Source organism: Ascaphus truei, chromosome 4 (assembly GCF_040206685.1).
Source record: "Ascaphus truei isolate aAscTru1 chromosome 4, aAscTru1.hap1, whole genome shotgun sequence".
Classification (NCBI taxonomy): Eukaryota; Metazoa; Chordata; class Amphibia; order Anura; family Ascaphidae; genus Ascaphus; species Ascaphus truei.
In genome coordinates this window covers 208,463,437-208,481,489 of record NC_134486.1, presented here as the reverse complement: position 1 = coordinate 208,481,489, position 18,053 = coordinate 208,463,437, and the positions used below count along the sequence as shown (strand labels likewise).

The 18,053-nt window shown below is 45.2% G+C and overlaps 1 protein-coding gene across 1 annotated transcript in view; it reads right to left on the bottom strand.

Annotated features, from left to right (window-relative positions):
* The window catches only part of NID1 (nidogen 1), a 149,053-nt gene that overhangs the window by 23,699 nt on the left and 107,301 nt on the right, over nt 1–18,053 (bottom strand). The window contains exons 13-14 of the mRNA XM_075596801.1: nt 2,258–2,476; nt 1,532–1,707 (exon numbers count right to left, since the gene is read on the bottom strand). Of these exons, the coding sequence (XP_075452916.1) occupies nt 1,532–1,707; nt 2,258–2,476 (395 nt within the window). The remainder of the gene's footprint in view (nt 1–1,531; nt 1,708–2,257; nt 2,477–18,053) is intronic.

Here is an 18,053-nt window from a genome sequence, read left to right as displayed (position 1 = left end):
ACCTCTAGAGTGAAACCCCCTCCTTCCCAGGGGGATGTAAGCCCGCCTCCTATCAGTCATAGGCCCCCCATGTAATACCAGTCTACTCCTGAACTTTATTAGGTAACACACATATAACAATACAACCAGGCCCTCCAGGATTTGCTCCCAACACTGCCCACTCTTTACTGGGACTTACAGTGCACAGAGAATTAGTAGCCCAAGGTGACTTGGCTACATCCTCCCTCTGGTTTTGAAATCCCTCACGACCCTGCATGAGGGCATAACATCCACCACATTTTTATACAATAAAAACGCAACATAGTAATAACATTATAACTGATTCCACTCTGGTAATGTGTCCACCCCTTCAGATATTTTAGCCGTACAATTGGGGTAACCATCACATGGGAAGTGGCCACAGTCATTACCGCAGAAACAGGACGAGAAGACCGGGGCATGTATCTGTGGTCACCTGCAAATTGACACAGTGCTGTACTGTACACATTACAATTCATTCATTTCTGCCACGGAAACGTGAAGAATTGCACCCAAAGAAATCGGGATCCATGAAATTCAAACAAATCAACCGCGTGATTGGCCGCGTGGAGTACAGCAGCGAACATGAAAACGGCTCCGTGATATGTTCGAATAACGTCCGATGCATCTGTACCTTCCCAGCATTCTAACCTGTGCACCGCAGGCCGCCTGGAGCAGGTTCCTCCTGCAGCAGGCTGCAGTCCCCCACGTGCCTAACGAAGTAGATCATCTAACTCACCCCCCCTCTGGGCCCTGCTCCCATAAAACACGGGTACAGGCTGCGGGGGGCCCCCCACGTGCAATGCCCGAGGCATCAGGCCCCAGCCCTACCTTTCCGGTTCCTCCTCTGCTGCCGCCCGGTACAGCATGTGCCTTCCCACCCCCCTCCAAATCCTCCCACCCGGGCCCTAACAAAGTTGATCATCCAACTCCCCCCCCCACCCTCAACCCCCTCTACCCCGGCCCTGCTACCCCCCCCCCCCCCACCCCCTCCAGGCCCATACTGAATCCCCCCAGGCCTTTTGTCACATTGGATGTAGCATTGGATATCTTTGTCTTTTGGTGAAAATATTAAAATAAACAGATTGCATTGTAATGTTTTTGCCTTATTAACAATAACAAGAAAACAGTTAAGTAAAAGTTGCCCTCTAAAACATTTTTTTCGTGGTAGGTGCGTAATGGGTTGGGGGTGGGGGGGGGGCGGCCTGCTCCTTTCATTTGTCCTGGGCCCATTGATTTCTGTTGGCGGCCCTGTATAGATTTAAAAAGAGGATAAAGAACTTACTTTTCCATTACACATTTTAAATATGATGTGGAAAAGGCTCTGCCCTCTTTTAATGACCAAGGAAATGCTGTTGATATCACAGATTCTTTCCAGTCACAAATATCAGGAAAAAAAATTTTTTCAACTGGAATGCATCATACAATAGTTGCTGCAATATCTCTGCTACTACACAATGGTCATTCCTACTGAGAATGATACACTGTTTGCACTTGATAAGAGTAGACCTACTGGGATATGAAGTAAGGCTTTGGCATCTGTTTTCTTCATGTTGTTTCCCTCTAGTGGAACATGTTCAATCTTCCCACTCTGGGCAAAGAGCAAATGCGTTCCTGATGGCAGAGGAACAACATCTGGCCTTACGCTGGGTCCAACAGGAGGAGGAGGAGGAGTAACCGTGTGAAGGCCTGAGGAGACATGATGAAAAGCAGACTGAAGTCATTTTAAAACAAATCAATTGAACAGGGATTGCATCATCATGAGTATAGATTTACTATGTTTAACCCCTTCTCTTCAGCAGAGGCTTGCAAATACATAGTGAAGAAAAGGCTTTAAATAATCTTGCAGCGAAGACGTGAAGAAAACACACACAAAATAAACGATGTAGGTATTATTTAGGCTTAAGGTAGTCGAATTGTTATAGTGGGCTCAGCTGTATATTTTTTTAGAAAATGACAAGTTTTTCTATGATAAATATACATATTTCCAAGTTAATAGAAAATCAGTAAGTTAGAATATACTGTATATGTTGAATTTGTGTTATTTGTAAAAGCTGTAAATTCTTGTATGATCAGATATTATATTACTCCTTTTCTTCAGGACCCTTCGTTTCATACTGTTTCTATCATTCCTTTCTGACATATAACATATAAAACTGTGTAGTATATCTTCTACAACATGAAAATGTGAATATATGTTCCCATCATGTTGAGATCCCACTCATTTAAGTCAACTTACATGGTGGTCTGACTCCAGTGCCTGATCTAGTACCATTCAGTTCATTACCATGCCTGTCTACACACCAGCAATATCCACTGCTAGCATGGCACTGCATTGGAATGTAGTTTCCATTTTCATCACATTGAGGAACATATTGACCAATGGGCCGAGGTCCCCTTGGAGACACAGCACCTTGAATACTTTCTTGATGGCGCTGACATTTTGTCTTCTCTGGCTCTGTGGAGAAGGGATATATATATAGGTGAGACGGAACAGGCGCTAAACAAGAGAATGAATCTGCATCGCCACAGCATCACACGTGGAACAAGAGACAGTCCTGTCGGTGAACATTTCTCTGACTCTCGCCATAAAATGATCGATCTGAAGGTGGCCATACTCAAAGGTAATCTTAGAACACCAAAAGAGAGATGGTTGCATGAATACAAATTTATGCAACTGTTTGGGACACTTAGCGGTGGCCTAAACCGGGACCGAAGTTTCATGAGTCATTACTGACACAAGTCAACTCTCTTCCCATGAGTGCTAAAGGGCATGTCTACACTTACTTCGCGATATGAATGCACACACAGCTGTCTCCTGCACATACAAATACACTATGTAATTCCATCCCTAAAGACCAATAGGGACCATATAGTTGAAAACAAAAGAAAAAACAGCGCAAAACCTCATGGTGTAGTTTTAAAAATATATATAAATAATGTGACAGCAGGTGAGTATCTCACGTACATCAAAATAGATCATTTAAAGCATGGCATGTAATGGACATGTTGTTGTTAATCAAACAGTATAAAGAAAAGTTAACTTACAGTCTAACTAAAAGGCTGCTGAGCTATAACCGGGAGATCTGGAGGTGGGATCCAAAGGAGTAGATGTAAAGTGGGTCCTGCTCGTTGCCCCGTTGGTCACGTTCTTCTGTCTCCACCGGTACACCACTCAGCTCGTGGACGCTCCGCAGCAGCCCCTCGTGACAGCTATGCATTTTGTACAACGTACTTCGTCAGGAGTTCACGTATTGGGCTGCCTGGGAGCTTCCAAAGACTAGCACATCCAATGGGATTTCTCCCATTGAATCAACTCACCAGATGCAGGATGCTGTCAGCTGGGGTTAATGAGAGGGAGATGCAGACAATACATGCTGCAACTCACTTTGTGAAACTTAGTGTGCACGTGAATAAGTGACCAAAAACCAATATAATATTCAGGCCAATATAAATAGTGCTTATATGAATTAAATATATACACTTAATATTATATATTTTTCCATATATCTTTTGTACATAATACATTTATTTATGTTATATAAAAACACAATTCACATATACACATTTTCACCTTTCACATATTATTGAATAAATTATTATTCATAATATTCACTCCCGGTGAGACCCTGATTGGCTGAGACTGCTGAGGCGGCTGTTACGCGTCTAACAGACGGGAGGCTCCGGTCACGGGTGAGAGACACTGACGGAGGAGACCGGCACACATGGTTTTGTGCACGCCGAGCAGCGGGTTCGGGAGGAGGGTTGAAGTGCGCCCAAAGTCACTTCTTCCGATTATACCAGTAGGGAGAGTGTGAGTTTTATTCCTTTCCCCTCTGTGTTGTTTGTCACCTTCAGTAAATGTTAATACACTATACCCTCTGCATTTGTGACTTTTTCTGTATATGAGGTCACCAAGGAGCCTGTGAACCAGTGGATCTACATATGGAGTAACAGTATATGTGTTTTCAGTGTTTATTAATCACTGGGTTTATTTGCACATGTTATTGTTTATTTATGGTCACTTTGCGCCACGAGCACTTTTTGGTTTAGTTTTGTTATAGTTGCGGTTTGGGGAAACCGCTGGTGTTCAGGCAGCAGCTTGACTTTATCCCTGTATTTGTTGCGCTTTATTTCTGTTTCACTCAAAATCAAAATACAACAGAAATAGCAAAATATTTAAAAGCAAAGAACAAAAATACATTTAAAATAAATACATATTCGCCAAAAAAAACATTGCTTGCGCTGTGCACATGTGACTCCTTTTGGATGACGTCACATCCTTTCCAAAAATTGACTCTGTCACATGGTGACAGACCAATCAGATTGGAGATTGCCTGTAACTCAGGAAGCAGGGGGTACCTGAGCCAGAAATCAAAGCTGTTCATCTCAGGAGACCCCCTGCTTCTGCACACTATTAATAAAAATAACATTGAAGCAGCTTCAATACCATAGCGGCTAGACGCTACGACAATGAATTCTTTTTTTATTGTTATTGGTGTTTTGATATTAGTGTACATGAGCAGGGGGTCTCCTCCTGGTTTAAGCCTCAGGACCCCCTATTTCATGAGATACAGGCCCCCGTTATGGGGCATACACAAATTTAATCACCCGTAGCTACAAAACAATAGCACACATGGAAGTAATGAAAGTTGTGTTGCCTACCCGTTATGGGGTGCCAGTATCCCCCTGCAGGATTTAAATCTCAAGGTCGTGTGACACGGGAGATTTAAAAGCACAAGGGATCATCCCATATCGGGGACTGTATCTCGGGAAGAAGGGGCCCCACGAGGCTGAAATCAATGCGGTGCAGCTCAGGAGACCCCTTGCTCATGTACACTGTTATTAAAATCAATATTTTTACTGCACGATCACCTGTAAGAGCTGTGCATGGAGACACAGTGTCTCCATGCAGCTCTTACAGGCTGCAGTTTTTTCAGCTATCGCGCTATAGAATGTATAGCACGATAGCACTGATACAAAAAGCAGGTCGCACTTAAAAAAATGGCTTCACTTGGCTTCATGTTTTAAAGCGTGATAAAACATTTCATACTCGCACACAAAAGCATTGATATTATCACTGCTTTGTGAATCAGCCCCATAGACTTGGGCTATGAGATTAGCATTGCAACGAAAGGACACAGGTTTTTGGAAGTAATTAAAGACAATTACATGACCTAAATTATTGAGGAACCAGCCGTGAGAGGGGCAATACTGGATTTGGTAATAGCAAACAATGTAGAAGTAATAACAAATATTCAAGTCTGGGAACATTATTGTAACAGTGATCATAACATGGTCTCATTTCAAATTAATTATCAAAAACCCTATTACTTGGGTTTTAAACAGACTTTAAACTTTAGAAGGGCAGATTTTAATAAACTGAAGATTAATCTAAAAGGAATAAATTGGGATGATGTATTTGCAGAGGAAATGTGGAATATAAATGAGCAATCTAAAACACTGTTAGCAAAGCACACTTATCAGTGTATACCCTTGGGTAATAAATATAAAAGAAACAAGTTTAAACCAATGTGGCTAAATAAACATGTAGGGGAGGAAATTGAATATAAGAGGCAGGTATTTAGTTTTTAAAGTCAGAAGGACGAAGGCATCATATCAGAATTATAAGGAATGTAACAAAACTTGCAAAAGGGCAATGAAATTAGCAAAAATTAATAATGGAAAAAAAAGATTGCAATAAAAAGTAATATCAACCCTAAAAAGTTCTTTAAGTACCTTAATAACAAAAAATTAGAAAAGAAAATATAGGTCCCTTTGAGTGTGAAATGGGCAGGAATATTATTGGATATAAGGAAAAAGTAGAGGTATTAAACAAATTATTTGCCTCTGTATTAACCAGGGAAGAATCCATTTGCAATAGTAGTGCTGCAGGAGGACGACACAACCTCTATATTAACAAACAATTGGTTAACTGAGGAAGAAGTTCATAGGCGGTGTCCTGGAACCAGATTTCAAATTTTGTCTGTTCTGAGGCTGCTGTCATTCCCTAGTCTTAACTTGTTACTAATGTAACTTTCTCTGTTGGCTTCTCAGCCTGTTGCCTTTGCTTATTTGTAAGTTGGGCTGCCCTCTCCTTCCCCTGCTAGTTAGCACAGCCCCAACTTTATTTCATGCTTGTCCAGGCAAGCATGCTTCCTTTTGGAATCAGCAGCCTTGCAATTAACATCCCTTTCACTGTTATCCCAGAACAAGGCAACCATTTTCTACCTTACTCTCACAAATGCTACCTGCAAGTTGTTTTATGTTTCTGTTAACCCCCTTCCAATAAAGTTAAAGAAAATAGAAGGACTCTGTGTGTGTGTGCATTTAAAGGGGACGAGTTTAAACTGCCTTATCCTACTCATTACCTACAGTGAGCCTGGGCCAGAACAGGCAGCGTGATAAAATGAAAGTAAATAAGGCATCTGGCCCCGATGGCATACATGCAAGAGTTCTTAAGGAGTTATGTTCAGTACTAGCCAAACCATTTCATGTAATATTCAAGGACTCCATTTCCACAGGCTCAGTACCACCAAGATTGGCGTAAAGCAAATGTGGTGCCTATATTTAAAAATGGAGCTAGATCACAACCAAGGAATTACAGACCGGTAAGACTGACATCAAGAGTGGGGAAGCTACTTGAAGGTTTAATATGGGATAATATTCAGGAATATCTAATGGAAACAAAATTATTAGTAAAAGTCAGCATGGATTTATGAAGGATACGTCGTGCCAAACTAACCTTATTAGTTTCGTTGAGAAGGTAAGTAGACAATTAGACCAGGGTAATGCAGCTGATGTGGTCTACTTAGATTTTGCAAAGGCTTTTGATACAGTTCCACACAAGATGTTCGTATACAAAATAAAGCAAATTGGACTTCGTAAAAATATTTGCACCTGAATGGAAAACCGGTTGAAGGGTAGACAACAGAGAGTTGTCATAAATGGAACTTTTTCACATTGGGCTAAAGTTGTAAGTGGAGTACCTCAAGGATCGGTACTGGGACCCCTGCTTTTAAATTGTTTATTAATAATCTTGAGGTTGGCATCAGGAGCAAAGTCTCCATCTTTGCTGATGACACTAAATTGTCTCAGATAGTAAAATCAGGACAGGATGTAATTTCTCTCCCGAAGGACTTGGATAGACTGGAAACTTTGGCAGGTAAATAGAAGATGAGATTTAATACAGATCTAGCCCATCTTCTCCCTCCCAATCGCAGATAGGGTCCCGTAAGGTGTTCTGGGGTCTGGCTAGGTGTCTCTGTGTGGTGCATACCTGCTGGCAACAGGAGGGCCTGAGTCTCCCGCGATGACATGGGGGATAACAGGAACAGGTTACTGGGGTGGATGCCTTCGTTCTGGTACAATGGTGCAGCGCCTCCATCTATAGTAAGCCCCAGGAATGCGGGGTGGAATCCTTACCACAGAGATTCCCCACAGGGATGAGAGATTCCAGTCTCACACAAGGATTATCTTTAAAAGCAGCAGTCTCTTTATTCTCTGGGCAGCAGCAGCAGCCAACAGGTACAATTGATGCACAGTCCACTAACTGTTCTCCCTTGTGATGTTCCTCCCTGCCACCACTCTGGACCAAAGGCATCCAGAGTGGGGCTAACGCTTCCCTCACCCCCTATGCAGGGTGAGAGGTATTTGGTCCACCTCACTAACTATAGTTAGATCAGCTCTACTCATGAGCTGATTACTCCTCTCCTCCTAACTCACTAATACTACTGTCAGACTGACAGACCAGCCACAACAGACACTAAATAGGAAATGCACTGCTCTTTTATGATCTCAGCAGGCACCGCCCCTGTGTCTCTTGCTTTGACACAGGGCCAGGTGACCTACCACCACCACTCAGGGCAGTGCTTGAAGTGGGTGAAACCCATGATAACTCCTGGCAACCTGCCCTTACCAGGGATTATACCAGGAGGAGGATAGAACTATAGCCCCATTTCTTATCAGGGCTACACTCTCCCTCAGCTGGAATCCAATGGTCCCCACTTGGACCTAATTTGCTGAACCATCCTGATGGTGAACAATCTGTGAACATACAAAACATAGTTAATCAATATTGTGTACACTAGACTGTAACACCCATGATGGCGACATAACATAATGGGAAACTCCCAACATGGAGAACCCTAACTCAATAGTAATGACGGGGATCAGGCGTCTTCACTTCCCGCGCATTGTGATCCACAATTTTAACAAAGAAGGGTTGTACAGGCCCATTTTCCGGTCTGTACAGGATGTTATGCATAAATATATTCCTGCCTGTACTCCAAGCCTTTATCACAGAACATATTTTATCCTCCCTTATGTAGGTAGTGTTACGAAACTTAATCCTCAAGTGTTCAAGGACTGCATCTCTGAGCCAGGTATCTCTCTGGTCCTCGATCTCCTGCATTATCGGCTCTGGCACGTATGGAAACTCATATCCATGAGATTGCCGGTATCTCGCCGCTATGGCTCTGTCTGCCCTACTTAATTTAGTAAGGTTCCGGTTCCCAGCCTTTCCTGGCAGTACCCAGAACTTTGGCTCCTCAGGTGCAACATCATCGTACAGAATAGATGAGCCTTTGGGGGTAATCACCTTTTGCATAATGTCTCTCCACCTGTTATCTAACTCGTCTGCAACCTCCTGTGGAGAATAGGTGCCTACGTATCACCAGTGATCTACAATATCTTTCTTTATTAACACAAATCTGGTACGGTCCATCCCCTCATGATACACTGTGAATAACGGTGCCTGTACTCCAAGCCTTTATCACAGAACATATTTTATCCTCCCTTATGTAGGTAGTGTTACGAAACTTAATCCTCAAGTGTTCAAGGACTGCATCTCTGAGCCAGGTATCTCTCTGGTCCTCGATCTCCTGCATTATCGGCTCTGGCACGTATGGAAACTCATATCCATGAGATTGCCGGTATCTCGCCGCTATGGCTCTGTCTGCCCTACTTAATTTAGTAAGGTTCCGGTTCCCAGCCTTTCCTGGCAGTACCCAGAACTTTGGCTCCTCAGGTGCAACATCATCGTACAGAATAGATGAGCCTTTGGGGGTAATCACCTTTTGCATAATGTCTCTCCACCTGTTATCTAACTCGTCTGCAACCTCCTGTGGAGAATAGGTGCCTACGTATCACCAGTGATCTACAATATCTTTCTTTATTAACACAAATCTGGTACGGTCCATCCCCTCATGATACACTGTGAATAACGGTGCCCACCATTTATCTCGGTGCTCATATGAGGATGACACACTCATACCTTCCTCAGACTCTGCTCTGAAAGATACACCGGATGTTGCTGCCTCTGTAGAGTGCGAGCCTTTACGCCTCCCTCTAATGACATTCTTATAGATCGTGGGGTTCATCTTAGGTGGTTTGGGACTTACGGGACCCACTTTTGCAGTAGACTGGGACCCTCCGGCCCTACCTCTAGGAACAGGATTAAACACAGGGGGGTTAGGTACATGTACAACACTTGACAATGGTATCTCCCCATCAGAACCCTCATCACTAGTCACCCAATCCCGCCAATCAGTTGAAAAATTGGGGTCTTATCCAGCTTACTCCCACTAGGATCCGGTGGCACGACACGTGACAGGGCAGGGGCAGTGACCCGGGGCAATGGCGCTAGGGGCGGTGACCATGGGACCGCCAAAGTCTATTACAGTGTCTCTGAGTTGGGCGATGCCACGACCTGTAGGTAATTTCTTACTGGCTCTTTCGGCAGCACTTCGGGCTCCCCGCTTGGCTACTTGGGCTTTAAACTCGTTGAACTCGGCTTCCAGCCCAGCTCTCCTTATGAAACCAATCAAAGCTTCCGGGCCTCTGCGCCAGTCTGACCCGGAAGTGACGTCATCGCTGATTGCCGCGGAATCTCCATCCGCTCCTTGTTCTCGCACCGGAAGTGAGTCGAGGACCGGAAGGGGCGGTGGTGGACCATCAGGGTCGCTGACAGGCAGGTAGGCCTCAAGCCCTTCTCTCTCCACAGGTTCCTCCTTCACCTGGCGGAAATAAGGGGGTGGTGGTGTCCTCTTACCACTCCGCTGTCTTGCGATGCTCTGCGTTTCCTCCGGAGCCGTCTCGGATTCCATCTTCGCCGCACTGGGAGTCACCACGGCTGTGGAACTTCTACGCGGTTCAGGCCACACCAGCGCTCTCCGTCTGGGGATCTCCGGACTCGTCTGCTCCATCTCAGGGGTAAGTGGGACTTCTTCTTTACAGCTGGGGTGGTCCGCTGTCCGGCGCATCACCACCGATGACAGGTTGTCTCTCTCATCCGACGAGGATTGCAATGGCTCCTCCACTGGTGAATCACCTCGAGTCCTTGCAGCACCGCCAGTGGGTAACGGGCCCGCTCCGGTACCTCCACTGCGGTCGTGCTCTCCTCCGTCGGACATCTCCAGGTGGCTGGGCCTGGGTCCCTACAGCAGGGGTGACATATGGGACAGGGCAGCCTTAGCCTCCGCCTCCTCTATCTCGATCAGCGTCGCTGGAAAGGCATCTCGCGGGGTCTTTATCATAGGGCATGGTTCTATAGGCCATAGGTAGAACATGCCACACTGTTGGCACCGTGCCGTTGTACTTGGGGCCGGTCCGGGTAACCTGCATTGGACGCACAGGCACCGCAGATATTCTCGGCCATCAACCTCCACAAACAGCAAGCCTCCTGGAAGCTGATAAGTGGTTACGCTTAGGTCAGCCATCTTTTGCGCAGGGGTTGATTCGCTCATCTTACTGGTCTCACACTTAGCTCCTTCTCCTTCTCCAGTCAAGTAGAAGTGAAGTTCCTCAGCCTCACTTCCTGTCCCTCCTTCCGCTGGTGAGGACTGTTTGGATTGGTTCTTGGTGTGCCCCCTCCCTCTGGTGTAAACAAGAGGAGGGGCACTCTCTCTCTTTGTGTGACGTAGCTTCGTCCGTCGGCCAGTCACTGCACAGGTGGGTGTGGCTTTGGCTTTCGCACCGCTCCCTTCTTGTGGCTGGGGATCTGGGTTTGGCGCCAAACCCCTGCACATCTCTCGCCACATTTCTCTTACAGCCTGCTTGCACGCAGCACGTGCGCGATCTAGGCTTGGCGGGAGTCGCCATTTTGGATCGGCTGCAACCCGTGTTGCAGTGAATGATGCAGCTGTCACCATTTTAACCTCCTCCATGCCCTGCAGAGCACATGTATCTCTCGGCACCATCTTTAGTGAGCCCTCTAAACCCACAATAGCGCAACTCTCAGTGTCTATGGTGTAACTCGTTCCTAGACACTTACTACACTTAATGGTGCTCTAACCAATTAATATAACGCATGGCATACCCCAGGCTAAGCAGAACTCTCTCCTTGTACACCGCACTCGCTGACAGTTCATTACAAGCACTCGGTGGTGTGTTTTCTGGATACTGGCTAGTGTACTTGCCATTTTCTAAGTACTGGGCGTCAACCTACTTTTGGCCACTCATAAGTGCAGACCCTATGCGGAAGTCCCTGACCTTGTTAACAGGCTACCCCCACAGGAATGCCTCAAGGCGACTAGAAAAACTATAGCCTCTTTATCCAAATTTACATCACCCTCCTAGGGCACCTAGGGTGTACTGTGCGAGAGGACGGTCTCTCCTGACTACCCCTAGTCTGCAAAAATGCCCTTCCTTCTGCAGCGCTTGCTCTGAAAGTGTACCTACATCTTTCAGCTCTGCTTCGCTGAAAACCTGTCCTGTTGCTCTTAGCAATCTCAGCAATCTCAGCAGCGCCTCCAAATCTAGCCCATCTTCCCCCTCCCAATCGCAGATAGGGTCCCCTAAGGTGTTCTGGGGTCAGGCTAGGTGTCTCTGTGTGGTGCATACCTGCTGGCAACAGGAGGGCCTGAGTCTCGGTCTGGCTAGGTGTCCCTGTGTGGTGCATACCTGCTGGCAACAGGAGTGCCTGAGTCTCCCGCGATGACATGGGTGATAACAGGAACAGGTTACTGGGGTGGATGCCTACGTTCTGGTACAATGGTGCAGCGCCTCCATCTGTAGTAAGCCCCAGGAATGCGGGGTGGAATCCTTACCACAGAGATTCCCCACAGCGATGAGAGATTCCAGTCTCACACAAGGATTATCTTTAAAAGCAGCAGTCTCTTTATTCTCTGGGCAGCAGCAGCAGCAGCCGACAGGTACAATTGATGCACAATCCACAAACTGTTCTCCCTCTGGATGTTCCCTGCCACCACTCTGGACCAAAGGCATCCAGAGTGGGGCTGGCTCTTCCCTGACCCCCTATGCAGGGTGAGAGGTATTTGGTCCACCTCAGTAACTATAGTTAGATCAGCTCTACTCATGAGCTGATCACTCCTCTCCTCCTAACTCACTAACAATACTGTCAGACTGACAGAACAGCCACAACAGACACTAAATAGGAAGTGCCTTGCTCTTTTATGATCTCAGCAGGCACCACCCCTGTGTCTCTTGCTTTGGCACAGGGTCAGGTGACCTACCACCACCACTCAGGGCAGTGCTTGAAGTGGGGGAAACCCATGATAATTCCTGGCAACCTGCCCTTACCAGGGATTATACCAGGAGGAGGATAGAACTATAGCCCCATTTCTTACCAGGGCTACACAGATAAATGTATGATTATGCATTTGTGAAATAAGAATAAACAGACAATTTACAATTAAATCAGGATAAATTAGCAGAATCCTTGATAGAGTAGGATTTAGGAGTGCTTGTAGACATCCGGTTTGCAATGGTGCCCAAAGCCATGTAGTAGCTGCAAAGGCAAAAAAGTTCTTATCTTTCATTATACAGGCAATGGATGGAAGGGAAGTAAACATAATTATGTCCCTCTATAAAGCATTAGTAACACCTCACCTTGAATATAGAGTACAATTTGGGGCACCACTCCATAGAAAATACATTATGGAACTAGAGAAAGTGCAGAGAAGAGCCACCAAATTAATAAAGGGGATGGATAATCTGAATTATGAATTATGACAAGCTAAATTAGATGTGTTTACATTAGAAAAGAGTCATCTAAGAGGGGATATGATAACTACATATAAATATATTCGGGGACAGTATAAGGAGCTTTCAAAAGAACTATTCATCCCAAGAGCAGTACAAACGACACAGGATCATTCCTTAAGGTTGGAGGAAAGAAGATTTCACCAGCAACAAAGGAAAGCATTCTTTACAGTCAGGGCAGATAAAATGTGGAATTCATTACCCATGGAGACTGTGATGGCAGATACAATAGAGATCTTCATAAAAAGGTTTGGCATCTTTTTAGAAAGGAAAGGCATACAGGGGTATACTAAATAAGTAAACATGGGAAGGATGTTGATCAAGCTAGTAATCTGATTGCCAATATTTGGAGTCAGGAAGGAATTAATTTTTCCCCATATTAGTTACCATTAGATGATATTTCACTGTGGTATTTTGTTTGCCATCCTATGTCTTTTTTCAACCTCATCTACTATGTAATTATATAGCTATGTAACTATGTAAGAAAGCGAGGTTACAATTTTTTTTTGATAAATACAGGTACTGCACCGACACACTTTATTCGAGCAAATACCCAGTATGTGCCTGGCAGATACCTGGAATGCGCCGCTCCTCACCTCTGACAAGCCCCGTTGCGTTTGCCTTCCCAGCCTGGGTTCATGCCTGGCTGACGGGCGGCTGATCTGTTAAATGATAATGATTAGGATTTAATAGGCTGCAATGCTTCGCGTGTCTACCAGATGGCATAAATTCATGAATTGTAATGCAGTATATATATATATACTGTGCAGTATTGCAGCCAGCGGGAATAAAATGCTTCAATCCCTGCCTGGAAAATACCTCAATGCACTCGGGCAGAAAACAGTCACAAACCTCAATACACCCGGGTATACCCGAATTCGTGGGACTAGCCGAGCTCGAATAAAGTGTGTCGCCAGTGTATATGTTTTTGACAGGCAGACATTAAATCATCAACATCTAGTAAACTAAGTATAGCCTGGGTCCCCCTGGTCCCCTATTTGTCCCCTTACCTTTCCATAGGCAGTGGAGGCTGGAGAGAGTGTGGGGGGATGTGCAGTAGCAAACGAAAGTGGCGGCCATTAGGAGTATAGCACAGCAGGGGAACTACAAGTCCCACCATCCTCAGGGGCTGGAGACCACATGTTGCAGGCAGCCAATAGGGTTGAGAGATGCATGGCAGTTAGAATTCTGACAGCTGGAGTTCTGACAGTTAGAGGTACTGGCAGTTAGGATAGTTAGGCAGTTAGATCCAGGACAGAGAAAGGGAAGTTAGGGTCTGGGTGTTAGTGGCACCCAGACTAGGGCAGGTTAACCCCTTTATGTTCAAGATAATCCCCACTCACCAAATCAGATTGTGCCTGCTACAGGGAAACCCCTAGCCAGGGACATTTCCCCTGTAGCTATATACAGTTGGTGATAGTGCAAGGGAAGATGCACTACTGGAGTTCACACCACGCAGAGGCGGAGGCTTTGCTGACATCGACGTCACTGGATCAGTAGATCCCTTTTGCTTTTAGGCCATACCCGGGTGCTGCAGTACCTGGGAAGGTACCTCACAACGTGCACCAAAAATAACACTTTCAGTTACTGTGGGCAGTGCTGTCTCACACATTGGGTGGGTTGGCTCCTGTGGACACCAGAGAGGTTGGGTGCCCAGGGGCACCTCAGTACTTTGGGGAAATCCCATCAGGGGTGGACACTACGGTTGGAAGGCACAGTGGGGCTACGGTCGTTCGAGGCCTATATTATATGTGGGTTAGTAACATACATAGTTTTACCTGTGTTCAGTAAAATTTTATTAAATAAAAGTGTGTGATTTTATTGCATTGGGTCCTGTAATGGGGTTATTGGGCACTGTCAGGATCCCTCACAGGTGGAGGCGCTGTCACCAGATGGATCAGGTACACCCCAGGCTCCGAGCAGCAGAGGTTCAGGCCTCCTGTGAGCCACAGGTAAAACACAACACACACGGTAGCCACCACATTTCTCATAGGGTGGGGGGAACAGCGCTACATTTGGAGGCTCTGCTGAGATTTCAGACCTGGGCTGCCCAATATAAGCCAAAAAGCAGACAGACCAAATTAGGGACAATGTCTCTACCACCCCTCCAGAGTGTCCACGAGTGGGCCTTACGACACCAAGCATCGCCTCGCCACGTGGTCACATTATCCCTGCACAGCTTGCAAACCGCAATGAGTCATACCAGGGTTCACAAAAGCACGTATTGTGGACGCTAAATGGGACACAGATGTCCAGTGGAGTTCGCTCCTGGTTGATTGTCACTGTAATATTCCAGTGGACAATGCCCCCCTCCGTTCCTGCAGCTTCCTGAAGCCCCACCCGGCGGAAGTCCACTTATCTACCCTAGACTGAGCACCAGAACAGAGGCCACTAGAGCTGCCCCAAGCGTGAAGGAGCATCAGGCGGCCACAGCCATCTCTTCCCCAGGAAGCCCTAGCCGGTTGGCGGGCACGGTGGAGCTATGGCCGTTCGAGGCCTATATTGTATGTGGGTTCGTAATATACTGTACTTAGTTTTACCTGTGTTTAGTAAACTGTTATTAAATACAAGTGTGTGATCTTATTGCATTGGGTCCTGTGAAGGGGTTATCCGGCACTGTGAGATCCCTCACAGATGGAGGCGCTTTCACCAGATGGATCAGGTACACCCTGGGCTCCCAGCAGCGGAGGTTCAGGTCTCCTGTGAGCCACAGGTAAAGCACCACACACTGCCTCATTTCCCATAGGGTGGGGGGGAAACAGCACCACATAAGCATAACATTCAGAAGGTCATTAGAAGTATTAAAGATATGTTGGAGTAATTATACAAGCTCTCAAATACAAGGAGATCCGTGAAAGACTTTAGGGTTTGTTTTTTTTGGGGGATAGTTGTAATGTTTGTAGATATGGTGAAAAAAATTCTACATTTCAGAACTTTAAGGGAAATTGCTTTTTTGAACGTAAAAGCAGGTAATTTGTGGTGCTTGGTTATGTGACATCATCGCGTCGACGTGTCACGTGTGTTGGCCGACGCTCCGGTGTGCGATTACATCAGACACCAATCAGGAAGTGCGGAAGTTGGAACCGCTCCCCTGCATGTCTCACAGGTGGTGGAAATGGGTGATTAACCCCTAGTGTTATTTATATGTGCTTTTCACAGTGTTAATACAGGTGTAGGGTCTGAGGAAAGGGCGCTTGTGCCCTAAAACATCACATTATGTTTGTACCTGCTCTGCTTATGAATTAAAACATGGTAAGCTTTTTACAGTTTTGATTCCTGTGTGCTTCCTTCACAACTACAACTACTTGTATATAAAGTATGAGTGGTGCTTGGATTAACACGTCACCCTGATGATGCTGTCCACGTCACAGAAAAATGCTCGTCGAAGAGGCATTAATAACTGTAGCTTCTCATGGTCAAGATGGCTTCAGTACAAGCAACGTTACTATCTCTATCCAACAAAAGAGCTAGATGCTGCAAGTAACTTCTAGAATTCTCAACTTTGCCAGGCTTCAGCATTCATTGCTTTAGCTGGAGCCAGTGGTGAACAGATGAGGAACATCTAAAAAGTTCTGAACTACAAAAAGTACAGGTGGCGTGCAACTCCTGACTAGAGATGAGCAACATTTTAACCAAAACTCAAGTCCGCCACTAATTTGCAAGTTTTTTTCAGCAACATAAATATGTGGATCAGACTAAAAAATATAAATGCACCAGCAACAACTATTTTCAAATACCCTCGATTATCCGTTTGCAGATCTTCTGAAATCCACAAATGAGAGAGAGATCTATTTTAGCCCCAATTACAATATATATATATATATATATATATATCTCCCCTCAAACAACATATGGAGAGAGCTGAAGGATGTCCCAAGGGGGGAAAGTGCTAGCAATGCACTGCTCGTTGAACCATGAAAAAATTACGGTGGCTGGATCAGGAGGGAAGTAAAACCAAATACTTTATTGAGTCATCCAATAACAAAAAGCTCACAACAAAGTGAGAGAGACCTCTAACGCGTTTCAGGCGTAACATATGGAGAGAAACCTATGCTAAAAATTATGCACTCCTTAGATACCTGGGCAATATACTAATGAGTATGCAAAATATATTTAAATGACTCACACCCCACACCTCTTAATGCACAACATATGCATAAGACCTATACTGACAAGCCTAATACACCTTGTGGGGAAAAGGGTACCTAGTGTCAGGTCGAATAGGATCAGAACCCACAACCGCTGCTATTCAGGGCAGCAGCTTTAGCCTTTAGCTAAACCAGCTGTGGATAGCTCCACTGTCACAGAATACTTTTGATTGCTCTGCTCTCTGCTCACATGGGTAACTCCCTTTAAAAGCAGACCACTTCCGTTTCATGGTTGCCAGTTCAATGTGCCTTGTGCACAAAAAGGAGCACACAAGAGATACCTGGGAGATATACTAATAGGATTATCTACAGATGGGAGCAATAGAGCTCAAATGTATGCTGTGACAGTGGAGGATGGAACTCTTTCATTAAAGTATTTTTTTTTAAATGCAGTATATAAAGAATTGCACCTTTAATCACGATAATCAAAATAATTTGCTTATGCTACTAACAAAAGTTTTAGTTTTTTGTAGTGTCACAGGAGACCAGGCTAAATACACCTTTATACCAGGATCTTATCATTGAGCAAAGCCAATAAGTAAAATAAATTGTAATTTATTCCATAGAAACAGGCAAACACAAATTGAATTACAATAGACAGAAAAAGATACACTTACTGGGGTCTGTGGTTGACAAACTGACTTTCCTAGATGAAATAAAGTCTTTAAAACAATCCAGTGCTGAAGTGGAGACTTAGAAAACATTCCGGTTTAAAAAGTCCTGCAGCTTTCCTACTTGCAATCGCAACAAGGCATCTCTGGGCCCGGTCCAACCCGTTCTTGCCCTTATGGCAAATTGGACTTCTACAATCACTTGGGAACACATGGAACACCCAAGAAAGAACAACAGCAGAGAGAGTTCTGGGAGTCTTATAAACTTTGGGAA